Source organism: Lissotriton helveticus, chromosome 4_1 (genome assembly GCF_964261635.1).
Source record: "Lissotriton helveticus chromosome 4_1, aLisHel1.1, whole genome shotgun sequence".
In the NCBI taxonomy this organism is placed as follows: Eukaryota; Metazoa; Chordata; class Amphibia; order Caudata; family Salamandridae; genus Lissotriton; species Lissotriton helveticus.
The window spans coordinates 1,069,774,862-1,069,802,278 of record NC_136063.1 but is presented as its reverse complement, the minus strand read 5'-3'; the positions used below and the strand labels follow the sequence as shown (position 1 = coordinate 1,069,802,278).

General features: G+C 46.2%; 1 protein-coding gene across 1 annotated transcript in view; it reads right to left on the bottom strand.

Moving 5' to 3' along the window:
• DNAH5 (dynein axonemal heavy chain 5) overlaps positions 1–27,417 on the bottom strand; it is a 5,174,212-nt gene that overhangs the window by 2,848,432 nt on the left and 2,298,363 nt on the right. The window contains exon 39 of the mRNA XM_078687662.1: positions 10,377–10,511. Coding sequence (XP_078543788.1) covers positions 10,377–10,511 — 135 coding nt within the window. The remainder of the gene's footprint in view (positions 1–10,376; positions 10,512–27,417) is intronic.

Genomic DNA, 27,417 nt, shown 5'->3' with positions numbered 1-27,417 from the left:
ACGGATATACCAGCAGCATTTTAATTCTTACAGGTCATTCGTGGAACAGGCAGGGACAGCTAAGATCTTTTCTCCAGAGACGATCTATGTTTTTTTGCAGGCGTTGAGGGACCAGGGCAGAGCAGTGGCATATGCTAGGGCCAATCTTTCGGCAATAGGCTTCTTTGCTAAACTAGCGGGGCAGCGGGACCCGGGGTCCTCCTTCGTAATCAGGAAGGCCTTGGCGGGATGGGCCAAACTTGAGGGGCCTAGGTGGGACTGTCATAGGCTTCTGGATCTCCCGACCTTGATTGACATTCTAGGGGTGTTACCCTCAATTTGCGACTCACTGTTTGAAGGAGTCATGTTGGGGGAAGCCTTCTGCCTGGCTTTTTATGGGGCGTTCCGCCTGGCTGAGATAGTAGGGGCCGCCAGAGCTGACCATGGGGGGGGGGCTGCAGTTCCGGGAAACGATCCTTTCCCCAGGGGGTCTGGTGGTGCTGCTGAGACGTTCCAAGACAGATCAGGTGGGAAAGGGGGCCACCATTCGTTTGCAGCCCGTGCCTGGAGTAGCGGCCTGCCCCATAACCCGGTTGCAGGCGTACTTGGCCCTGCGCCCTGCTAGGGGGGGGCAGGCCCTGTTCATTCACGAGAATGGGGATTGCCTGTCTCAATACCAGTTTAAAGCTGTATTTGGGTTGGCACTGAGAAAACTGGGGTTAGGAGCAGCAGGGTACTCCTCTCATTCCTTTAGAATTGGCGCAGCCACTCTGGCCGCAAGGGCGGGTCTCAACCCCTGCGCCGTAAAGGGCGTAGGGCGCTGGACGTCGGAGTGCTACAAGAGATATGTGAGGCCAGAATTGTTATGACAAACTGTGGTGGACTCATGTTGGATGGTGGCTAACTGTTACATTTCTCTCCTTCTGATTAGTATGCCCGCAATGGTGGTGTGGGCACTCGTTTGTGCGTCGCGCGACGGTGCGCTTGCAGCAACGGCGGGTGGTGAAACCGGCAGGCTTGAGCGAGACCAAATTCCTGTGGTGTGGCGTTAGTGGGATGCGAATCCGCCACTTGAGGCGGCTCGTGGAGGAACTCAGGGCGCAGGAAGGGCACAAGTCTCCTGATTGGATTATCTTGCACTTGGGAGGCAACAACATGGTTGACCGAGGACGCCTGGCGGTCAAGGAGGCCTTACTTGCAGAATTTGCCTGGTTGGGGCATAATTTTCCATCAGCTAGGATTGTTTGGTCAGGCATGTTGTCACGCAGGACATGGGGCCCGAGAGTGCGTGCGAGATCTTTGAACGTTTCAGTAAGGCGACTAAATGGAGAACTGGCAAGGTTGTGCCCAGTGAAGGGCCGCTTGCGCTTCATACAGCACCGGATGATTTCTGGAGAAGCGATGTACCACCAAGATGGGGTGAATTTGTCGGACTTAGGCACAGATACTTTTATTAAAGAACTTTGGTCGTTTATTCTGAACGCCGGTGGGGAGGGTGTCAGACCTGAGGGCCTTGGCCACCCTTGTGGCGGAAAAGAGACCTGCGATCAGTAAACAGTGACTAACACAATGGACGGGAGGCCGTCTTGCGGACTCCATAGGCCAGCACTGAGGGGGGATATGGTAAGCTCTCCGCTGGGAGGAAGTGACCACCGGCTGGGGAGGCTAGGGCGACAGATTTCGAGCCTCCTGGGCCCCTGGGCAGCCTGGTGGTCGAGGGGTGGGCCCTGGTAATGGCGGACAAGGACCAGAGGTGGGGGCCCACCACTCTAAGGGGCAGGTGCGCGGCACCTGGCGTAGGATACTCAGTTGCGCGATGTGAGCCAGATGGGGCTCCTCCCTTAGTGCTGGGAGCATGAGAAGAACAATCATGAAAGCCGTTTGGAAAGTATGATTTTAAAGTGTGATTGTAAATATCAGATATGCATGTTATTTGCTTGTCATGTTTATACATTGTTGTGATTAAACATGGCCGTTTCTACCCACTCAAATCTCTTGGTGATTTCAATGTGGGGATCTTGCATGTCTATGTCAGATTTGGCGGGAGGCGGGGGCATAGCTGGGGGGTCCGTGTCCTATGCCATGCGCGGAGAATCGGGACGCGCGCACTTAGGATCCGGCCCCCCGGACCCCGCCTCTGGTCTCAAGTGGTTGGGCGGCCGGATGGCCCAATCGGCAGCCGGCCGCCTCCACGTCCGCGTCAGGGGGTGACGCGTATCCGGAGTGGTGGGGGGCGGAGACCTTTGGCCTATTTAGGGTCAACTCCCTGTGACCTGGGTCTCTGTTCCCGCTACCACTCCAGGATACCTGACCTTACTCGCCGGCACCGAATCCCTCCCCGTGATCCAGGCCGGCCTTCTGGAACTCCCACCCACCCGTCCCCTAGTTAAGATAGTTTTTGAGGGGCGTATTGCGGAAAAGAGACCTGCGATCAGTAAACAGTGACTAACACAATGGAGGGGAGGCCTCCTTGCGGACTCCATAGGCCAGCACTGAGGGGGGATATGGTAAGCTCTCCGCTGGGAGGAAGTGACCACCGGCTGGGGAGGCTAGGGCGACAGATTTCGAGCCTCCTGGGTCCCTGGGCAGCCTGGTGGTCGAGGGGTGGGCCCTGGTAATGGCGGACAAGGACCAGAGGTGGGGGCCCACCACTCTAAGGGGCAGGTGCGCGGCACCTGGGTAGGATACTCAGTTGCGAGATGCGAGCCAGATGGGGCTCCTCCCTTAGTGCTGGGAGCATAAGAAGAGCAATCATGAAAGCCGTTTGGAAAGTATGATTTTAAAGTGTGATTATCAGATATGCATGTTATTTGCTTGTCATGTTTCAACCCACTCAAATCTCTTGGTGATTTCAATGTGGGGATCTTGCATGTCTATGTCAGATTAGGGGGAGGCGGGGTCATACCTGGGAGGTCCGGGTCCTATTGACACTGAATCCCACATAAAACATTGTTGCAAGACAAAAAATATCTAACTCCATCCAGTGCACGTTAAATAAACAGCAACTCGTAATAAAGTTATTTTCCACTTTACTGCGAGCAATTTTTCATTGTTTCTCATTTGTCTTTGTATGCCTGTATATTTCTATTCCTCTCATGCCTCATGTGGTTATTGTGATAACCTTTGTGTTATTTGTCACTGGCTGTGTTGGTGCTGGCGAGACTATATGTAGTACAGCCCTCTAGCAGCGACCTCCGCAGTTCTTACAGTGCTGTGCATCCTGCCATGCTAGCGAGTGAGACCCCTTCTTAAACACTGGACTGCCAATCAGCTGTGGTTCTCTGTATGGTGTAGGTTTGTTGTGCACGTTCTGTTATACTGGAAAAAAAACCTACCTCTAGTGCTGGGAAAGTAACTGCTCTGGTTAGTTTAATATTGCCCAGGCCTAAAGCATGGGCGAGCTGTGCCCAGGCACAGGGCGCTCCCCTTCCGAGAGACACCGAAGCTTCCTGGAACAGTTTTCCTTCCACATAGCAGACAAGTAAAGTGTGCACACTTTGTAGGAAGCCTATTGGTGACTGTGTCATCATATTGTTTCGTTCTCTTCTCGTGGAGCGCCTTAACCTTGCCCCCCCTCACCCTAATTTTTAGTCTTTTCCCGCCAAAGTTTTCAACATACAGAAAATTAAAGACGAGTGGGAAAGAGGCTAAATCTGGTTTTCCCCAGGGCGCTATCTGAGGAAAGGACGCCTATGCCAGCATGCCTGCATTCTCGTCACCTCTGAACTATAGCTCCATTATCAATGAGTTCATCTTTCGTTTGTCTGACTTTCCACAGTCGGAATCTACCCATGTAGCTTGGTGTCTGCATATGCACGTGAACATGGGTGGGGGCGGTAATGCCAGTCAAAGGAAGCTAGGATTGTGAAAATAGTACTGCTAGGAAACCTGTTTATTTGCCAACAAAAAGGGAATCGACTTTTCTCTCAGTTTGGACTCGCAGTTCACACATGGCGAATACAACCTTCAAAGGCAGGCAGCTGTGCATTCACTGACGCTACATTGCATGTGAATTATGTGGGCATTTGTGAAAGTATTCCTGTTAATCACAGCGCCCGTCACGTGCTGCAATTATCAGGAATACTTTCACAAATGCCCACAAGACTTGTAGCAAGTCCACAAGCATGACGTGTGCTTTGTGCTTTAGACTTGCTTAATTTCTTTTCTAAATAGAGCGCAGCTGGGTGCCGATTATGGGCCATTGTGAAAGGATTCCTGTTAATTGCAGCACATGATGGGTGCTTTGATTAACAGGAATCCTTTCACAATGGCCCACAATCAGCACCCAGCTGCGCTCTATTTAGAAAAGAAATGAAGCAAGTCTAAAGCACAAAGCACACGCCATGCTTTTGGACTTGCTACAAGTCTTTTCTCAATTGCGAGACACTGCGGGCTGATTGTGGGCATTTGTGAAAGTATTCCTGATAATTGCAGCGCGTGACGGGCGCTGTGATTAACAGGAATACTTTCACAAAGGCCTCAGGCAACCAGTAAATTGCCGTTCTTCGCCGCTCGCGTTTTAAAAGCGGGCAGCGGCGAGAACTTGTGCGCGCTTCACAGGGGACACTGCGCGCTCGGTACCTTAAAGGTGGGCGGCCGCGCAGCCGCGCAGGTTAGCGGGAACACTGGTCGTAGGTCTTCTGTGTCCGCTATTCCACTCGGAGCTTTGTTGGAACGTCTACTGTTTGAGACTATCTGCACGCCCTAAGGATGCACGCCGCTCTCCTGACTGTGAGCGTATTATATGCTTTAAATTAGAACTTAGCAATGGCGCACTCATGCACTGGTAACACATTGACATACCTCACATATCTTACGAGACATGGGGTAGATATTTGTTTCCTACAGGAGACGCACCTGACGAGTACATCAGCGGGAATACTGAGGAACAGACGCTGGGAGGTAGTAGTGGAGGATGGCTATTCCAATTACTCTAGGGGAGTTGCAATCACTATGCGTAGGGGTATACACTGGCGTACACATAACACGATCACGGATCGAGAAGGGCGATACATCATATTGCAGGGAGAACTACGTGATACACCGATACCACTGGTTAACGTATATGGCCCGAACACTGATAGCCCTGAATTCTTTCAGGAATTATGGCACAAAATACAGACCCTAGGCCACACTTCGATCCTGTGGGGTGGTGATTTTAATGTGGTCCTATCAATGCTGATGGATAGGCAAGGCTCACCCCTGGCACACCACATGAAGGCAGCAGAAGCACTGCATAATATCATCGAAGACCCTCACTTGATAGATTCTTGGAGGGCCCTACACCCAACGGTCAAGCAGGGCACATGTATCACACACCACCGTAATGCATGGTCGCGTCTAGATTACTGGTTGTTATAAACCAGAGGGGGACAGTGATGATCCAGAGGGTGGCAGTGGCAAACCAGAGGGTGGCAGTGATGAACCAGAGGGTGGCAGCCTTGAACCAGAGGGGGACAGTGATGATCCAGAGGGTGGCAGTGGCAAACCAGAGGGTGGCAGTGATGAACCAGAGGGTGGCAGCCTTGAACCAGAGGGGGACAGTGATGATCCAGACGGTGGCAGTGGCAAACCAGAGGGTGGCAGTGATGAACCAGAGGGTGGCAGGGATGAACCAGAGGGTGCTGTGATAAACCAGAGGGGGACAGTGATGATCCAGAGGGTGGCAGTGGCAAACGAGAGGGTGGCAGTGATGAACCAGAGGGTGGCAGGGATGAACCAGAGGGTGGCAGGGATGAACCAGAGGATGGCAGTGATGCACCAGAGGGTGGCAGCCTTGAACCAGAGGGGGACAGTGATGATCCAGAGGGTGGCAGTGGCAAACCAGAGGGTGGCAGTGATGAACCAGAGGGTGGCAGGGATGAACCAGAGGGTGCTGTGATAAACCAGAAGGGGACAGTGATGATCCAGAGGGTGGCAGTGGCAAACGAGAGGGTGGCAGTGATGAACCAGAGGGTGGCAGGGATAAACCAGAGGATGGCAGTGATCAACCAGAGGGTGGCAGTGATGAACCAGAGGGTGCTGTGATAAACCAGAGGGGGACAGTGATGATCCAGAGGGTGGCATTGGAGAACCAGAGCGTGGTAGTGATGAACCGGAGGGTGGCCGCGATGAACCACAGGGTCGCTAACAGGCTGGACACATAGAAACAACATAGTCGCGACCGTTGCGACCACACAAGTAAGTTCGCGTTCCCGAACTTGTACAAAACCCTTGCGAACTGGCAAAAACAGCAAATTCGCAAGAATTCGCGAATTTTGCAAATCGCGAGTTCGCAAATTCGCAAAATTCGCGAACCGCGAATTTGCAAAATTCGCCCATGCTTACTATGAACATCACACACCAGCGACCAAAAAGAACATCTTTGGGTGCCCGTCTGGGGGTTTATCCATTTTTCTAAGTCACGCTTGCAAATTTAAAATCAAAGAAATAAAAGTAGAATCATCTGACCTCCAAGCCATTACAATTGAGGGGCTGAAAAAGGGACAACAGCCTCACCCCCTGCTACCAATTAATTGTTACATTAACCCAACTAAACTTCAAACGCAACAGGCCATGGAATTTTTACCAGCATCCTTAGTTTTGAGCATCATAATGTGATAATTGCGGGAGACTTCAATACAAGAGGTCTGAATCAGATCCCTGTTGCACCCAGCAATGGGAAGAAGTCGGGCCCATTGATCTCATTCCTCTGCAACTTTAATCTACATTCCACTCATGGAATAAAAAAAACAACTGTCCTTCTTGGATCCCTAAGTCGACCTTCAGGAATGTTTCCAACGTAGACTATATTTTCATCAATGAAGGGCAGGCTCACAAACTATGTGACTTCATTGTGGACGACAGAGATGAAAGCCACCACAGGCCTCTCTGTGCCTCCTTTAATCTGGCCCAGGAACTAAAGGAAGCCCAGGAAACAATTGGTACAACCACAGGTGATGAACTTCATCTAGCCCTCAAAAGAATAAAATGGACAGCCAACCTTAGTCATAACCTGTTGGAGTATGTAGCCAAAAGGGAGGCGGAACTAAAGACAAAAGATATAAAGAACATCACACATTTTTGGGAAACATTGATAACGGATTTAAAGAAGAACTTGGGTAACACCAAGCAACCGAGAAACAGCCCACACTCAAATCAATCCTTGCCGGAACGAAGAAAACCGAGGTGCCTGACACAAAGTAAACGAGCCCTTAATAAGGCAATTAAGGCAAAAAAGAAAGGTGTCTACTCGTCACAGATGACCTCCATCCCTGCCTTGCGAGCTACACATAAGAAGAAAGTCTGGGAGTTGAAAAGACAGTGGACAGAAAAGAACTGGCTTAAAGTATTCTCACTAATTAAAGAAAAAGACAACAGCAAGCTATGGCGATATATCAATAGTTTGAGCTCTGGAAGCCAGCGCAAAGAAAATAGTGTTGCAGGCAACGTGTAGGAACAGTACGTGAAGGGTCTGTACACTAGTGGAGCAAACAAGACGGGCTCTCTAAGCCCAGAGCGGTCACACGTGGCAGCTGTATCCATTAATACTCAGAGAGTGCAGAAAGAAATTACAGTGCCCAGTCAGCCCGTCACTTATACAGTGGAGGAGACTGTAAGGTACATTAGGGCGATAAGAACAGATGGGGCCCTTGGCCCAAATGGCATCCCCGCCCAATTCTTCAAAGCCGCTCCTGCCTTTTGCATCCATACTTACCCCGCTATACAATCATTCATTCTTCAAAGCAATTTTACCAACATCCTGGAAAGGCTCGGTCTTATTTCCAATACATAAGAAGGGAGAGCATGCGAACCCTGCTAATTATAGGCTCATAGCCCTGCTTGATATAGAATCAAAGGTTTACGCCTGACTATTACTAAGGGACCTAGAGGCTTGGGCGGCCAAGAACGGTATCCTCCCGCCTTTCCAGACTGGCTTCAGGGCAGCAAATAGTTCCACCATGGACAACATCTTAGAACTCTCTCACCTCTCGAAGCAAGCCGTATTGAGTAATAAGCTGCCCTGTTTTGCTGCTTCATAGACTACTCCACGGCCTTCGACCGAGTCAATCGAAGACTAAGAACAAGAACTTGTATCTTGGGGGATCCCGGAAACCTTGCTAAAAGCAATAAAAGCTCTCTACGAGGGGACATGGGTCCAGGTCAAACTAAGTCCAACAATCATAACACCAAGAATCGAAACTAACACCGGACTAAAGAAGTGATGTGTTTTGGCCCCCCTACTATTCAACTTGTACATGGCAGACTTGGGGCCAGCCTTGAAAGACGCCAGCCTGGTACCTCCAAGATTGGGGAAGTTGACTCTGGGAACTCTCCAGTATGCGGACGATACAGTGATCTTGGACCACACTAGGGTGGGGCTCCAAAGAGCATTAAATAGTCTTGCAGTATACAACAAGGAAAATAGCCTACAGATCAATGAGAGCAAGACCAAGATAGTAATCTTTGGTAAATACCCTCACAAAAAACAAGCAAAATGGTCTTTGGGTGAGCACCGAATCAGGACAGCTACATTCTACAATTATTTGGGGGTATGGGTGTTGTAGAGGGCCACAGCAGCCAAACACATAAAGGAGTTAACACAGAGAATTTACATAATAATTCTGTCTCTCAGACGTCTAAGCCATCGCCTAGAAAGTCCATCTATAGAACCCATGCTGACTGTACTTAGGGCAAAACGAATTCCCGCAATCACTTACGGTCACTTAGCCTTCCCAGGAGCACTTGAGACAGTCATCAATTCATCCCAGATAAAAGCTTACAAGACCGTGCTACAAGCTCCTAGACAAGCAAGGAACACCAAGCTAAGGCTGGAAATAGGATTGGACAGACCGGACTTGGCACGACAGGGGGACCTAATAAAATATTACATCAGAGTACTGAAAGCCCCTGAAAACAATCTTAAATATTTCCTAAAATTCATTTTCAGGGCAGAGGGTTCCCCATGGCACTCCAAGTTGGAACAAGCAATAGACCAACTGAAAATCGTGGCAAAGAGCATGCCCCTTCACGAAATTCCTTATTCTGCCTGGGCCAAAGCCGTGAAGCGCCAAGTCCAGACCATCTCGTCTGAACTGGATCTTTCATCACTCCGGTATAACCCCCTCACACTGGCCCTGGATTAGTCATATACTCCTGGGAAAGCTCAACCATATTTGCGAGACTCACTCTCAGCCCAAGCAAGAAAGAAAATTCTGTACTTGCGCCTCACGGCCCTCAAGATTTTGGACTTTAACCCAAAATGGGCATGTACTGACAGCATCATCTCCTGCCGGTTATGCAATTTCCACAGAGAATCCTGGCTACATCTCTTATGCTGCTGCCCAAAGCTGGCCAGCGATCGTCATCGTTTGATGTGCCTGGCCCTAAGGGACATGGGCCTCAGAACTTGCAGTGAGGCCTCGGATTGGTGCTTTTCAGAAACCACAACTTGCTTACTTGCCAGAGTTGGCAAGTTTATCCATCAAATTAGAATTGCACTTGATTCCCATCAAAAGGTTCCTGACACTCTGCAATGAAAATCATCTGGTGCCCTAACCCTGTCCGTCGTCACCTAATACAGGGGGTTTTCGCAAGGTCACTGGAATCATAAACCAAACTGGGGGCCCATCATGGGGCATGCTAATAACTCTTTTTAATGACAATTAATATCACGGAGGGAATGACCCTGTTGGATTTTTATATAACCATTGATTCTAATAGGTATAAAAATGTGAAAGCGTGGTAACCCAATATTTTCACTCTTTTTTTTTAAATTGAAGTTTTAAATGGACATAAAGCAGTAAATAGAGCCCATGTAGCTAAAGTGCTATTTTCTAGCTGAATACTGGGTTGTTTCTGGGGGAAGGGTGCTTGGGAGGGGGGCGCTGTTCATGTGTTTTACACTGTAAAGATTTTAAGTAATCGCACAGTTAATAAAAGACCCTTACTACACACCCACTGGTAACACACCATCCATGTAAAAGATATCATTATTCCAGATTGCTTGGTAAACAGCTGTATTTTGACAAGTGGCATGAGTTATATTTCATGCTGCGAATACTAAATGCAAGTACTCAATCACTGTACATCACCTCCAACAATTACATTAGGAGGAATATCTTTGTTTTTGACCAAAGGGATGGCATTTGAGTGTGGAGTGTCTGCCCTTTGGTTATAGGTACAAGTAAAGGTCTCTGGTCTCTTTTTGGCTCTCAGTCATAAATGGTGGATGCTTTCAAGGAGATTGGCTACAAGAATTGAAAATGACAACTGACTAATAACCCATGAAACATCCTATTTCGCATATCTTATGCGTATTTTGGTGTAGTTACAATGTATGTAATTGTTTCAGGCATAAGAGAAATTACATTGTGTTTCTCATGAATGGTGCAAAGTTGTTTATGGCTCAGACTTACCAGTTTTGACAGATTCATATCTCTTAGTACACGCATGACAATGGTAGACTCTGTGTCTGTTGGGTTGGCTCTTTTCGCTGCACCTAGTGTCCGCAAGACTGATAAAATATTTCGTAACCCAAAATCATAATGTACCTAAGAAAAAATGAACATAATTTTTTGTTAACTGGTGGCAAATGTGAGAGAAATGATGTAAAGGCAATGGAAGGAAGGAGAAGGACAGAAAACACAGGGTAAAAGGAAAAGAGCAAAACAGTGGCAATGAAATAAAAGAAACAAACAAGGGTATAATGAAGGTAAGGAAAATAAAGGCGACGAAGAAGTATATAGGGAAGAGGTGGAAAAGAAAAGGACTCACAAAAGCCAAAATCCCAAAAGCAATGGAAGGAATGTCTGAGAAAACAGTCATATAATTAGCAAGAGAAAAAGATAAAACATTGAAATTACATAAAGACAGTTGAGTCAACAAACCATGAAAACAAATATACATTGCTTTGAAAAGGGAAAATGTTGGATTTACCAGGAATTTGCAAAAGAAGGGTAACTTCAAGATGCAGAACTATGAATAAAGCAGAGTAGTAGTCAGAAAATAATCAAGATAGTAAGCAATTAAAATTATGAAAGGCCAGTTGAGGATGAAGCTAAGAATGAAATGAATGAACCTGAAAAAATGATTACATTTATAAAAACAGTATCCTGTTCATACAACAGACAATTAGGGGAATAATATTAAGAAATAAAGCAATACATATTAAGAAATTTCACCATATAAGGTAAAACTGAAGGCATTAAAAAGAGAAAGAAGAAAGGTGTGAAAGCTAAGAGCTAAAATAGAAAGTAGATGAAAAATGGAAATGTAAAATTTAGCATTGAAACATGAAACAAAAATCGTAAAACAAAAAAATGTGTTAATGAAATTGGAGATGAAAATAAAAAGGAAAGGTAAATAAACCAAGAAAATGAGATGGAATGAGAAAATGGACTGCAAAAGTAAGAAAAAAGGGAAAAGCAGTGCGTAAAGATGAAGTTAATAAAATTCAAGGGAAATTGAGATGATATAGACGATTGGTTAAATTGAAAAAGAATGCCACAGATCACACTGTAAAATATAGAATTATAAATAAATAAACATAAATACATTTTTAAAAAAACAGTCACATTGAAGAAGAAAAAAGATGGACAATGCAAAAATTAAACAAAAGCAGAAAATGAGAATTTCAAAAATACAATGTAGCATGTAATCAAGAAAGAAACTGAAGGAGAAAGCAAAGATTAGAAGGTTCCATGTTTAACCAGAAACGATATTTGGTTATCAGCAGACTCTATTAAATCTACATTCATAGCAAAAATATTGTTCAGGTTATTCAAACCACGTTAGGACAATGATAACACCAACAGCCTTGGTGGCAAGGTTTTCCATTGGAGTAAATTAGGAGAGTAACAAATTTCTCAAACAGCTGACGTGCTTTACTTCTACCATATTAAAAAAGACTTGGAGCCATATTACCGATAATGCACCCTACAGTACAGTGCATCTGATATTCCTGTGTGCAGAGCGTATAGCAAGTTACTGTGGTTTAAGTCATTTGTAAACCTTTACAGTGTACCCCCTTTCAGATTCTCTACAGTGTACTCTTAAGTGCGCTGAATAACTGGCTGTCTTTCAGCTAAGTGTAGCACACCTGCAGTAATTAACACAAATTGTTTACTTTGTATAACGCGTTTCCAAAAGTCATAAAGAAAGGCACATAGTACAAACTGATTGTAGTTGTAGGGTTCAGGAGCCATTTCCAGCACCAGCCTTGTCTGCCTGAAGAGGGACTACGAGTCCAGTCTTCCCTGGGCTGAGTGGAGGGCCCTGACATCACTGCCACCTGCTGTCCATCATGCGCTATATAGCGCGTCTTCTGCTCCCACTGCGTGGATTTAGGGGTCATTTCCTGCACCGACTGCCTGAAGTAGGAATACCAGTCCCAGTCTTCCCTAGGCTGAAGAGGAGGACCCTGATATCGCTGCCATCTGGCATCAAGCGCTATATAGCCCATTGTTAGAAGCGGCTGTCTCTAGTTGGCAGAGGTATACACTTCTGACAAATAGGGACACACCTTTTCTAGTGAGGGCAAGGGGATCACACCCTTAGATAACCCCTGCTCACCCCCTTGGTAGCTTGGCAAAGCAGACAGGCTTATCTCAGAGGCAGTGCGTTAAGCATTTATGACCACATACAGTAATAAAGTGAATACACTACAAATGGACACAACACAGTAGTATTATAAAAATAAGGATGTTTATATAAGGCTTAGCACAAGACCAAATAACGACAAAAATATACCACAGTCTTAATAAATACTCTTGGAAGGAAAAATAATAGTTCAAGCGTAGTTTCTTCTTAGCACAAAGTCTTTAGTATCAAAAGCAACTCTTCTTCTTTAAAACACAGTTCTTGGCAACAATGTAATTCACACGGGAGTCACACGACGTCGAGGCAAAGTTAATCCAAAGGTTCGGCATCGACCGCGAGGAGCGCTACGTCGAGCCCAGAGTCGCACAGACCCCAACAACACAGTACCTTGGAAAAGTGAAGCACTTGATGATCAGCGGCGTCAAGATGTCCGGCGTCGCGTCTTCGGCGTCGATCGGGCCTTGGGGTCGGGGCGATCTGCAGCAGCGTCGACAGATGTCAGGCAGGAGCAGCGCTCACGAGGCGAAGCAGGATACGGCGTCGTCGTCGATGTCGATGATGGTGTTGCAAGAGTGAGCAGCGCTCACGGCGTCGAGAGGGCTCGATGTCGATGCGATCAGCGGCGGCGTCGACCCAGGGTTACTTGGAGCTGGAGCCGAACTCGCTACTCACTGGCGTCGCTACTGGCGTCGATCGGGCCCGGCGGCCGGCGTTGAAGGTGCGGGACACGGGAGCTGCACTCACGATGTCGAGCTGGATTCGGCGGCGTCCGTCGGCGTCGAGATTGCTGGATTCTTCAGAGGTGCTGGATTTTCAGGTTCCAGCAACAAGCACTTTCAGCAAATAAATGAAGTCCTTTGGCCCTGTGACTTCAACAGGAGGCTGGCACTCTTCCAAACCTTGGAGATTTTCATTAGCAAAGTTTGAGAGTACACACTCAGTTCCTCTCTCCTGGTTCCTTGGCAAAAATAAAGAAGCAACTGCAGGATTCCTCCAACAAACAGCACACTGGCAGAAGGGGTAGGCAAGTCCTTGGATCAGCAGGCTTCTTGTCCTTGGTTCAGGTTTCCTCGTCAGAAGTAATCTAAATTCTTGGTTCAGGGGTCCTTCTCTTATACCCCTTTTTGGCTTTGATCCCTTTGTCCATGCAGGGGAATTTCCCCCCATCCTGGGTTTGTTGTGGGTGTTGCCAGGCCGAGGCACCTGGCCTATTCACTGTGCAGGGCAGAGTCTTCAGCCGCCCAGCAGGAAGTGGAGCCAGCATTGTCACTGGCAGGGGCAGGGCCATCAGTCGCCCGGTAGGAGGTGGGGCCAGGATCGTCCCTGGCAGGCACAGAGTCATCAGTCGCCTGGCAGGAGGTGGAGCCAGCATTGTGTCAGGCAGGGCAGGCTATCAGGAGCTACTCTTCCCCTACTCTTAATGCAAATGCCCCACTCACCCCACACTGACTCATTCAGACCTCTGGAGCCACCCAGCTCCTGTCACACGCACACCAGAACCAACAGAGACCAGTAGACAGTCAGACAAGAAAATAGCCACTTTCTAAAAGTGCTATTTTCAAACACAGAGTCCAAAAACCATCCACCCAAACGGATGCGTTATTAAACCCTGAGTTCAGGGATACCAAACTCGACATTGCACCATGCTCCCCGAGCCCGCTAGGATTATAGCATTAATAATCTTGGCAGCCCATTCTAACTGATGGAGAGCAGGTAACCTTACAATAGTGAAAAACGAAAATGGCTGTAATTCACTATTAGGACATGCCAACCTTGTCAGGCTTGTCCTACCTTATGCTTACAATGCACCCTGCCCTTGGGCCTACCATAGGGGTGACTAACATGAAGTTAAGGGAAGGTTTAGGGACAGGCAAGTAGGTGTACTTGCGCAGTGTGCGTGACAGTACCAGACTGCACGTAGGTCTAGCAATGGCAGACCTTTAGACACATTTTACTAGGCCGCTTCTGTGGGTGGCACAACACGTGCTGCAAGCCCACTAGCAGCATTTGTATTTACAAGCCCTGGCACTCCTGGTGCACTCTACTAGGGACTGATAGTAAACCAAATAGGCCAAACCTGGAATTCAAGCAATACAGTAATTTCACATAGGGTGCACTTGCACTGTGGCACTTATCAGCAGTGGCACAGTGCCCAAAGCAATATACCAGCAAAAACATCATAAACAGAGGAGGCAAACAGAAAAAATGGAGGAGAGACTCATCTCAATAATGCCAGGTCTAACACCCATCTACTGCTCCCACAGGGCAGGACGCGACCAGGCACAGCCCGGGCCAAGGACTTGCCTGTCCTGCGCCGATCAGCGCCTTAGGAAGAGGCAGGTCGAGGCCATCTCCCTTGGTCCTTCTGCAAGCTGCGGTCAGAGTGACTCTTTCCTGCCATGACTGCCATCTTCGTCGCATATGAAACTGACCAAGATAATATTGTTGGTACACCCATGCCAGCCTGCCATCTTGCTATGCTTTTGTGACCCTCCCCGCCAGTGGAGCAGGAGGAGGGGTGTCCTGCAGTTTCCTGCTGAAGTACCATAAAGAGCTATTGCATCACATGGGCCTGTCTTCGCCCATCGCCCAGAAGAGGCCGGGTTGGACCACCCCTCTTAAATTTGCCACAAAGCAGGTGCTGTTTGGACTTTCCTCTTTTCCATTTTTCCTTTGTAATCGTGTGGACATGCCAGCTGGGGCACCATGGGGAAACTGAAAGAGCAGAAGAGTGGTCAAACGGCCCCTCCTGGCTCAACACTTGATGGGTTCCTGCAAAGAGCAGTGAGGGTAATCAGCGAGGAAACTGAGTTGGCTGAACGCAGACTCTCACTCTTGTCCACCCTGCTCTCGCTTCCCCTGTGTGCAGGCAGGACTTCAACTGCATCAGTGGTTACAAAACCCCTGGTAACTCCAGCATCTAGCACTAACTTGAGCATGGAGGATTGCCCATTTCTTTTTGTGGCCCCAGCCCCATCAACTGAGCAAGAAGGGGTCCAAGTATAGACTTTACATTCTACACCGTTCCCCTCGAGCTTCGAGGCCTCTAAGGAAGTGGCATGCAAACTGAAGTTGTTAACAGCAAATCAAAGAGGCTGTGTGCTCCAGTACAAGTGGCAGAGGACACTCTTGAAGCTGGGAAAAAGGTCAAGAGACATGAGGGGTTACAGGACTATGCGACAAACTTATCTCAGCTCTGATGACAAGTTAGAGCCCATACACAGCGCTGTGATTTGGTAACTCAATGGCAGAAAAACGACAAAGCATCAGGTGGCTGATTTGTGCACCAAGCCCCCGGTCAGCAAAGTGAAGCATTCCTGCAGTAAGAGACTGGATACAGGAAGGCTGTTGAAGTAGGTTTATTCCTGTTAGAAGATCCCATCCAACATGATACAAGTTACAGCTTCAACTGAAGCACATCTCAAGTCATAACAAGTTCCACATCACATGTATAAGATTCCAAAATGTCCTGGAAGAGCAACAAGTGCTTCTTAGTCCATTACTTTTTAAAACTTTTTTTTCAAAGGGACTAACAGGTGTGGAAGTTCTATTGTCAAAATTAGAATAACACTTCCCAGCCACATTTCCCTTGACCACCACCACTCTGTTTAAATTCCAGATGCGATGATCTTGAATTTAAATAGCATTCTTGAAAACTTTGATGACCATAAGAGGCTTAAAACATTTAGAATTAGATTTACCACCCAGACCAGGTCGTTTAATCATGACCCAATCACCAACCTTCACCAGTTTTTTTAACTGCACATGCTGTATCAAAATATTTTTTTCTTCCAGTCTTTTCTTCCCTTGTTTGTATGTCTTTACCATCACACACACTTTCTTTTCCCATGTCTAACTCATATTTGTTGACCCTAGTAGGTTCTACAAATGTGTTAGGTACTCTATCACAGAATAACATAAAAGGTGTTTTCCTCGTTGTACCATGAGGAGACATTCTGTATTCCTCCACTTTCTTCAGAACCTCACCTTTCCAATCCAAGGATAATGACTTTGCCATGGTAATAGTTTCCTTAAGTACCCTATTGAATCTCTCAACCATTCCATTAGATTCTGGATGATAAAGAGCGCAAGTCTTGTGCACAATACCTCTCAAGGTTAAAAACTCTTCCATCTCTCTAGAAGTCAGCTGGTCATCATTGTCCGTTAAAATAGACTCAGGCATACCTTCTTTTGAAAACAATTCTTTCAAACATTTAAATACATGAGCCAAATCTATCATAGTAAAAAAAACACTTCTGGCCAACGAGAATACATGTCAATTACCACCAATAGAAAGGTTTGCATTCCACCATGATGAACTGGACCAAGTATATCCTGTGCAATGTCGTGCCAAGGATGAGACGTACGCCTTCTTATGATCATAGGTTGCATACGTGGACATTTGGATTTATCGCTCAACGTGCAAGGAACACAATCGCGACCCACACGCTCCACAAGCTTATCCATGCCGGGCCACCAGTAAGACATATGCAACCTTTCTTTACTTTTAGTAAGACCTGCATGGTTTGAATGCACCAAATACACTAATTCATTCCTGAGGCTACTTGGAGGAATTAATCTAGTGCCTCAAAACAAAAACCTATTCTCAACGGACAACTCATTTTGTATAATCCAAAATGGTCTCTTAATATCAGAACCTGGCTTCCTATTTGTCCAACCTTGTTGAACAAATGATATTACTTCTGTCAAAGTCGCGTCACACCGCCACTCCGCAGCCCACAAGACCTTCCTCCGCCGCTGCGTTCCATAGGTCACTCGAGGGTGTGGCTTCAGGTGGTCGGGTAGGCCTCAGGATGTCACGCGCTGTGACTCACTGTTCCCGGCTCCGTATTGGGTCCGGATTTCTTTCGGTCTAAGCCCGGTGGTCCTGGACATCAGCTGCTGGCCCCAAAGGCCTGTTTTTTTGTCGGATCAATTTGCGGATTGCTGTTGAGGGCCGCGATTGCTTTTACTATCTTGAATTAAAATTTAATCAACGGGCTCCTGCATTCGTATTTTTGTTGTACCAGGCCAAACTCAGACCGAATCAGGGCGTTTTGTGTATATTTGGGGAGCTTAAAAGGCCTTTTATAACACTGGCACTGGGCTTTTTCCATCATCTTTTCCATCTTTCCTGGGAATGCCAGTGATGCATACCCAGCAACAGCCAGGAGTTTATATTTTGTCACTCTCATGATGGGTTTCGTAGTAGGGCTGTGTAGTTTGCTTTGATGTTTGCACAGGGCGAAGATGGTGGCTTGTATTTTGGCTTGCGTCTTGGCCTGGTGCAAGGTTGCCTTGCCTTTGTCGTTCAGCCATGTCCTTTAGTAGAGGTATGCCCTTTCTGTGGCTATATTATTGTTGCCCAGGCTGCACTTTAAACCTGTTTTCTTCAGATATTTACCAAACACCACGACTTTTGATTTGCTGGGGTTTGTCACAAGTTTGTTTTCCTGGTTGTAGCTGTTTAATTCATATTTACCAAGCACAAGCACAGCAGGGCCAAGCAATGTGGCCTTGTGTGGCTTGGTAAATCTCAGCTAGGTTTTGTGTCACCCTTGCACCACTTTCTGTGGCATTAGTGTTGTACAGGCCTCAGCCTGGCCCGCTAGTGCAAGGGGTTCGCCCTTCTGCGCACGAAGTCCTCAGACCCAAAGGAATAAGTTGGCATGGAAACTGGAATTGCAAAACATAGAATTTATTACATCCCATGAGATGGTGCTAAAGTTCAGACAGTACCCTGCGGCACTATGAGAAGTAGCACAAAGGGCTACCGGACACATGGTTTATTTATACCCACACAGGGGCTCAAAAGAAGGCGGTACAAGGCACAAGAGCACATTTTATGTCCATATAAGGCAATATGAAGAAGCAGAATCGATCAGTGGGAGGAGTTAACAGTCTTGGGGTCTCGGCTAACACATTCCAATCTAGGGCTGACCATTAGCAGATGTGGACCCTAACGGTCAGCAGCAAAAACACAGAGATGCTATTATTAGACTGTTGCCGGGCAGATTCAAAGGCCATGAGCAGAGAGGTAGGACACCGCACATGGTCGACACTAGGTAATGTGTGGCAGACAAAATGGCTGCCGTGAATACAAAATGGATGCCGTCAAATGTCAAGATAACAGTTAAAACTCGATGTCTTTTGCTAACGCTCAACTCAATCGACGTTATAATACAACAGACGACCCTTTTAGCGTTAGCTAAAGACATAGGCTCTTTTAGGATAGTCTGTGCATTCATCTCGTATATCTATGCACATTATACTAGTTACTTCCTTGTCCATTAATTGTTGCGCTTTTACGGCATTTCGTTTGGACGGTATGCAGGCAGTTATGCACATAGAACATAACATTGGACCACAGTGTATGCACAGGCAACAGGTAAAAATCAATCCAACTGCAATACACAGGATAGTCAATAGTTTCCAACCCCAAGCAGAGATCAGAGCCCAAAACCATCCCGCAAATGTCCAAGTACCATTTTTCTCATGAATATCAGAGGCTATTTTATGCAGTTTAAGAATTGCTTCATAGACGGAAGGTGAGTTATCAGGTATGTACACGCAACAACTACTTCCGATCACCTTACATGTTCCTCCTCTATCTGCAAACATAACATCCAAGACCATGCGGTTCTGGAGAGTTACAATTCTAGCAATTTGTAGTTCTTCAGTAATATTGCCAAGTGCTACAGCAGTTTCATTGGTGACAGCTTCCACTACTCTAGTTAAACGTTGTATTTTCCTGCTATTCAGAGCAGCACCTACAAACGGGAACAGGCCTAAATTGAAATCAACATATTGTTGCAGACTAGTGTCCGTCTGATCAATATCATCAACTCGAATTGTTCGTTTATATCGATTCATAGAAATATTTTGGAACAGTTTAAAATCTCGGTGATAAGAAGCAGGTGCAAGAAAAACAGGTGGCAATAGGAAAGATACATAACAAACACCAGACCACCCTATAGGTAGTCTATGATAACCATGACTTCCACATACTAGATATGTGTTATGTGAAGCTAAAAATGTACTATCGTTTATTCCATCTAAATTTAACACAACAACACAGTCACTTATCCTCACTGGAATTCTTCCAGTACTTTGCACGCATAAGTTCGCTTTAGTTCGTGTCACAGTAATCACAGATTCATTGTTCGTGGTAGAGTCTCTCGTGTGCGTGAAAACATAAGGCGTAGAAGCATTGTCCGGTCGATATTCTTCCCACTCCCATATAGTTCCATTTGCCTGAGGATAACCATGTTCATCTTGATAACACTCTTTGTTCAGATGGAAGAGAAGTCCACCTACAGTAGGTTTCCTGTTCGAAAAGAAAAGAGTGTACCAAGCTCGACAAGAACCATTATGCGAAAACGGAAGTGGAATAAATGGCGTTCCACCTTTCTTCTGATGAGCTGGAAGCATACCACAAATCCAGCAGTTCGTGGTATTCGTAGCGGCATGGGTATGATGCAGCATCTGAACAAAGGTATTGTTCAAATAAGACTCTCGATGCTTATGCTCATGATAGGGAAGAGTAAAATGCTGATGCTCTTCCGGAATCGGAGTAGTAGGAACCATAAGAATCTTTCGAGCAGGGCTTGCTATCTCGATCGACCAGATGATTACTGCAATATCTATTAATACAACAAAAACACTCGATATTCCCAAAATCTTCTTCCTAATAGCATTCATAGTCACAAAGTCTTCTCCAAACTAAAAACAGGAAAAAATAAAAATAGTCAATGAGCTCTTTACCCTTGGTTTCTTCGCCACAGATCAAGACAGGTGTCACTACACTACGCAGGGCTGATCCCCCTCCCTTGTCATATCGGCATTCCGTTTACTACCCAGAGCGGTTGCTCAACCAGTCTCGTAACAACAACAAAAAACTCTTCAAGGCTTCTGCTTCGATCTCAGATTATAACGTGCTGCTCCAGAAGTTGTCTGGTCCAGGAAGAACTCCGCAGATCCGTCAGGTGATACAGCAGGGCCTTTTTCTGTAGCTAGAATATCTCGATGATCAGTCAGGACAGTAGGATCCACCAAGCACAAACCACCACTAGGACATACTTCAAATTATTACACCACTCAAGTTGAATGTAGTCCATTTGCAAGACTTCAAAAGGTGCCGTCGGTGTAACAAACCCTCCAGATGGAGCTCGCGTCCCCTTTCCAGGATTGTATTGCAGGCAAATCAAGCAAGATTGTACTACTTTCTTAGCTGTGTTGGCAATCTCAGGATGGTCCCAGACTTGCGTAAGCATTTTCGTCATTGCAAGAGCTCCAACATGTGCCACACCATGTGCCATCTGAACCATAGGTTGCACGAAAGCTATAGGCAGCTTCCATCGATCCATCTGCTTGTTTCTCCAACAACCTTCATCATCTAACTCTCCTTCTTTAGACCACTGTTCACGTTCCTTATCAGAAGCTGTCTTCTGTATCTCTCGTACTTCCTGCCTAGCATTGTACCATCTTTCAGCTTGCGACTTCACCACATACATAGAAGTGGTATCTCTCTGCATGGCAGTCTCACGTGCTATACGATCTACAAAAGCATTTCCTTGACCAATCTTGTCTGTGACTTTTTTATGTGCACTACACTTTACTATAGCAATTTTCTTCGGCAATGTCAATGCAGTCAGGAGATTGTGCACTAAATCTCCATGCATTATCTGCATTCCATGAGACGTAAGAAAGCCTCTTTCCTTTCAGAGTAGGCCGAAATCGTGCGCTACTCCAAAAGCATAGCGGCTATCTGTGTAAACATTCACCCACAAACCAGCACTGAGCTCACACGCTCGCGTCAGTGCTATCAACTCAGCTGCTTGAGCCGATTTCTGTGGTATGCGAGCTGTCTCCACTATCGTCTCAAGGGTGGTGATTGCATATGCGGCTGAGGTCGTACCATCCGGTAATTTCAAACAAGACCCATCAACCCACAGTTCACCATCTACATCTGGAAGGGGCGTATCCTGTAAATCAATACGACCCTTTGTCTGTTCCTCAGTCAGAAAAATACAATCGTGCGTTTCTTGTGACTGAGGCTGAGTCACCGGATATGGCAACAAAGTAGCTGGGTTCAAAGTTGCACATCTCTTCAATGTAATGTGGGGGGCTAACAATGTCAATTCATATCCTGTAAGACGAGCACTAGTCAAGTGCTGCGTCTTTGTCTGATTCAACAGGGCATCAACAGCATGCGGTACTAGCACTAACAACTTGTGTGACAAAACTATTCCCTCACTCTGTCGAATTGATACCGCTGTTGACTATACATTACTACTACACATGATATTTACATATTTAGCACTATATGCTCAAAATCAACTTTGGACCCCACTTTTAGATACAAAGTATGGGGGGGGAACCCCCTCACCACCCTACTCACAAAAGCACACACTCTAGAATAAATGTGCTCATTTGTTAGACATGTGTTTAGTCAACCTAGGATTTTTCCAACTCTATAAGTTTGGCTTCTAACACCACTGTCCAGCAGTATCACCACTCTGAAAATGCTTCTAGCATCACTGGTACAGTGCACACACTGAGCGTCTTCAAAAGCAAGTATGAAAGTCGGACTTCCAATGCTTTCTCATCAAACCCTTTCACTTTTGAATACCCCATTGCTACCCCTGCCACAGGACGTAGTGCTCAGTAAAATCATAGAACGTATAGGATTGATCAAAAATTGCAATTTCTCTCCCTTGATCACTTTAAAAGTATACCATTAATTTGAGGCACGATGTCAGTCCTCACAATGTTTGACAATGAGTAATCAGGTATGTTGACGGTATTCCCCTTATTTAACAGCAGTTAATATGACCAGATAGAGGGGGTGCCCCTTAGTTCCATTGTTAATCTATATAAGAAACATGAGTATTGCAATCGGTCATACATTTTTTCACTCCTTTGAGGACGTGCATTATCTATTTTAACACTGGGTGTCGGGAATGTGCACACTTTTTGTAAACGCTGTTTTAACATTGCACAGTAACTTCTGCGCACAATCAGATAAACTGTAGGAGAGTAGGGTCTGCTTTCCTATGGTCACCCCAATTTTTGCTTTTTGCTTCACTGGTTTTCAACTTAATGTGGCTGTGGGCCTGCTAATCAGACCCAAAGCCTGCTGTTCTCTCTCTAAATTCACATACATGTACTTTAGGTACATCACCAATTTGGTACTGGACACCTTATCAGCCCCTGTACAGTGTACTATAGGTACCCAGGGCATAGGTACATCCAAGGCCTACCAGGGGCTGCAGCATATCTTTTGCCAACCCTGGCTGGCCACTTAAATCTACACAACTGGCTGATCACTCAGCTGGGGCAAGGTCGTGTACTCACCCCTTGCTTAGGTATAGTATACCTATATCTAAACCTATATCTGGACACATACATACCTATAAGTCACTCCTATGGCAGGCCTTAACAATCCTGGAGGCAGAGTGCTTGGCTTTAGGTGAGATGGTGCTCTAGCATGAGCTGAGCCTGTGTGCAGCGTTCGGAGCCATTTCCTTACTGCTGTTCCAGGATATTGCCATACCATATACTCTTAAGTGCATTATAATCCTCGCGGTTATTGCTAACTTTGGTTTGGCTTTATCAAAACATGTAGTGTAAGGTGTCATACACTTTGGAATACTACCCCCTCGCCAGTTCTGTCGATGGGGGTAGCATTCCACCCTTCTAGAGGGGGAAGACATGTTACTTTACTTAAACGCGGTTAAATCTAACCAGAGCCTCAGCATCACGAAATGAATGCTGCTGCCCCGACACAAGTCTGGCCTCCTGCTGCTGACCGAAACCTGGCAGGGGAGGCTTGGACAAAGAGTTTCCTCTCACAGGGAGGTGTTACACCACCCCAGACAGGAGATAGTGGATTGGAGCAGGGAGGGTTGAAAGAAACTAGACACTGCCTGGGGCACACAAGGTGTCCCATGCAAAATCCAGTCAAACCGGTTCTGGGGCACTCCAGCCCCAGCTCTGGCGCGAAACTGGACAAAGGGAAAGGGGTGTAACCACCCCCTTCCCTGGTCCCACCCATAGGAGGGACCTAGCAGGTAATCCAGCCCCTTGATTTGGAATAAAGGTAGGAGCTGTGCCCAGGAGCAGCAGATTATCCTGACTGAAACTTTGATACAGAACTCTGGACCTTTCGATGTTCCACTCGACGTGGAAGACTGAAGAATCTCCCTTGTGGTCAAGGAGTCACCACCCTGTGCAAACAGGCACCATCGAGCGCCCAACGGTTTGCTTTGTTGCAGTTCCTGCCAGAACTCGAGCAACAGAGATCAACAAGATTCAGCTTCCCTGACTTCTAACAGCCCGATCCACAGTCCCAGTGAATCTGAGACCCGTGGAGGCGACGCGAAGCGTCGAGCCGGCCATCTTGGAAAAACTACAAAGTGTTGACCGTGCAGCTCCCGAGGATCCGTCGAAGCTGTGCATTGGGGTTTAAGAATCCCTAGCCCCGAGCAGCTTTTGCACCGAAGATCTCCCCTCCACACTCACCGAGTGCTGCGTGGGGCCCTTTTGCATTTTCCTGCTTGACCTGTTGGTCCGGTCACTTGCCCATTGGCTAGTGGCCCCAGTACCAACGAAACCTTGAATTTACACTGCTGGTCTGGTTGCTCCAGACTGGCCCTCACTCCCCTAAAAAGGAGCAATTTATCTGACCTTGATTGTCCGAATAAGAAGCGATCTTCCAATCCTGCGTGGGTTGCACTTGCAAAGGCTTGTTAACTCCTATCCGGAAGCCGACACAGCCGACAGCGAGAGCCTTTGTGGGACAGCTCGTGATTCACTCCAGGTCAGCCTTGATGCCCCAGAGTCCACGTGGCAGCGGAGACAAGCTTCCCGACAACCACCTGATTGCACCCGACATCGCCTGGTTCCTTCCTGGTTCCATCCTGGTCACTGGCTAGTGACCCAGACTCTGTCCCCTCTGCTTGCAGGTACTCTACATCTTCGATCCACCCTTGGATCCAACCGTACTCTTCTCTCCTGGCCGCCTGCAGCATTTTCATCTCCAGGCTCCATAGATCTACACGACGAAACCCGACACACTTTGGCACCTATGCACCCGCTTCCTGTGGGTGAGGTAACAATCTAACACCAGTGCTCCTGTACTGGTTTACACCTCTAGTGTTGTAGTTTAAAGTGTGGTAATTCTATTCCAGTCGGAAGACTTCCAAAACAGTAACTTTGTAACTTTTACGCACCATTGACTTTGCATTGGTGCATGCGTGTGCTTTTAGCGCTGCACCCGATTCCCGCGGACTACTCCCGTCCTAACTGCTGTTAGCCCAGTGTAGTCCCAGGGATTCCCAAGGCCCCAGGCCTTACCACTGTTCGTAAAGTGATACTTATACCACTTTTTTGATATATGGTTTGAGTGGCCACCGGCCTCATCCATAATTGTGCAACTTTCATATGTTAAAGTGTGCTTTTGTTTAAACGCTTGTGCTTATATACTCATAAAGAGTACAGAGGAATATTCTAGTAATAAATACATATATTTTTATAATATATAACTTGTGTGGTGTCATTTGATATTACAGGATTGCATATGGTAAAACAGCTGGCTTCACATGCCCTCTTGAGTTTAGCCTAAAGGCTGCTTAGTCCATGCTACCATTAGGATAGCTTGTCTACAGGTTGACTTACAACCACCACCATAAGGGATTGTTTGGACTGATACAAGGTGCCCCCAGAATTGGAGACATCATACATCAGGCCAACTTCTCACATAAACGCTTTGAATACTTTTGAGATCTTGGTTGTACCTTTTGTAAACATGCATCTTACTTAGACATTTATTCGTTCCTTCTAATTTCCAATTTCAGATTACTGCCAATTCATGGAGAGTTTCATGTCTTATTTTTGAATATATTTAGAAATTAGCATTAATCATGATTATTTAATTGACATGAACACTTTTGAACTGGACAAGGGACAACATTTTTGCACTATTATCTTTTTTGTTCCATACTACCTGATGAAGGATCAAGGGTCAGAAATGCATTGAGGATTTTTGTTTGAACGGATCATTGTTGAAAACAAATTGATATATATGAAAAAGTTAAAGATGAACGTTAATTGAATGTAAAGAAACGAATTCAATAAACAGAATTATTTTCACTCATATGGTTTAATTTAAGATTCATTCAGAAGTGAAGGATTTACAAAATGTTTGTAACCCATCATCAGGGGACAAATAAGGAGTGCAGAGGAAGACATAGCACCAGGTCGGCACAATGCGTTTTTTGGTATTTGATTTTACACCCTGGATCACTGGGTGATACCCTCTAACACCCTAAAACATTTAAGGGTTTGACGACACATTGCAGAACAGTGAAGTACAGTGAATTAATAAATATTTGCGTGCAGATTTTTACCAATGACACTGGGTACATTCCTGGTACAGTTGCATTCTGAAAAGAGATTATGAAGATAATTCAGGTTACCACAAGCCCTTTGAACGAATACCTCTGACTGCTTTGCTAGGGCATGTTGCTAGTATAATTGCCCAATCCAGAAGGCTCACTACCCTTGCTATTGGCCAAACACATACTAGCCATTCTGGGACTGAGAGGGCCATTACCCAAGTTATAAGATTGCTTGTGCGACACAGCTGTTACATCCTGCTCTTCCTCCCTCTTTGTCCCTCCTTAGTGTTAGTGTCTGCTTGTCTATGTCATATCTCTGTGATGTCATCCATGATTCTACCTGTTGCTGTTCAAGGGATTTATCAGTTACCTGGAGGCTGAGCAGGAGGGTATCTGCTCCCGGTGGGGTTTCTTACCAGACTACATTTCTTCTTTATTGCTGTACCTGACCATCTAATCCCAAGAATAAATATACTACTTGAACATTACAACGAGGACCCATCATCTTTATTTTACAGAATGCAACAACAGCTTTTTTGAATCTGTAGACATGTTTGCTTTAGCTGAGCCTATTACTAGTAAGCTATGTGGTATATGGGGCAGTTAAGAGCTTTTCTTACAGGTATAAATATAAGGAACAGCAACACACCAAATGTCGATGATCGTGTTGACTCATGAAATTGTCTTTTTTTATTGCATATGATATAGGATATATTTTGTGTTGACGCAACATAAATAATAGTAGTTAACTAATGGTTGTTCGCAGATCAGCAAGAGCCTGTGTATAGAGTAGACCGACATGCGAACTTCAAATCTATTCTTTATCAACGGCAACGGGATTCCACCGTCCCTGAACATACCCGCTCGGTGGTTAGAGCCTGGCGAGAGGCAACATGCTACCAGGGCTGGCGTAATATGCTGACAAGAATGACCCCATTGTGACAAAGCACCATGTTGGGCGAGGGGAGGAGTCTGCAAGGCTTCGCACGCTGAGAACTACTCAGGATCGAACACCTAGGGAAAGTCTGGAGAGGACAGGCTATTATATTGTTTGCCGATTTCTGGCATAAATATGACATGCCAAACTCGGAGCAATACAGATACCTGCAACTGGGTCACGCAATGAGTCACCATATACGGGAGGGAGAGTCATTGCCAGATTTGTTCCCTTTGGAGAACGACTTATAGCAAATCCCATGCATAAAAAGTGTAAGGCTGGTCTATAAGAAATTGCTAAATAACTCCCCCGATGTGTTGCTATCCCTCAGTCAGAAATGGAAAGAAGATCTAGGGGAACTAGAGAATGTAGAGTGGGTCGAGGCATTGCAGAGCCGGAGGGAAATTGCTATTAGAACTAGCTTTTGCTTGATACATTTGCAAATCATAAACTTACCCTATTACTCCTGCACTCTCCTCTTCAGAAAAGGGAAGGCATTGTCACCGCTGTGTCTACAGGAAT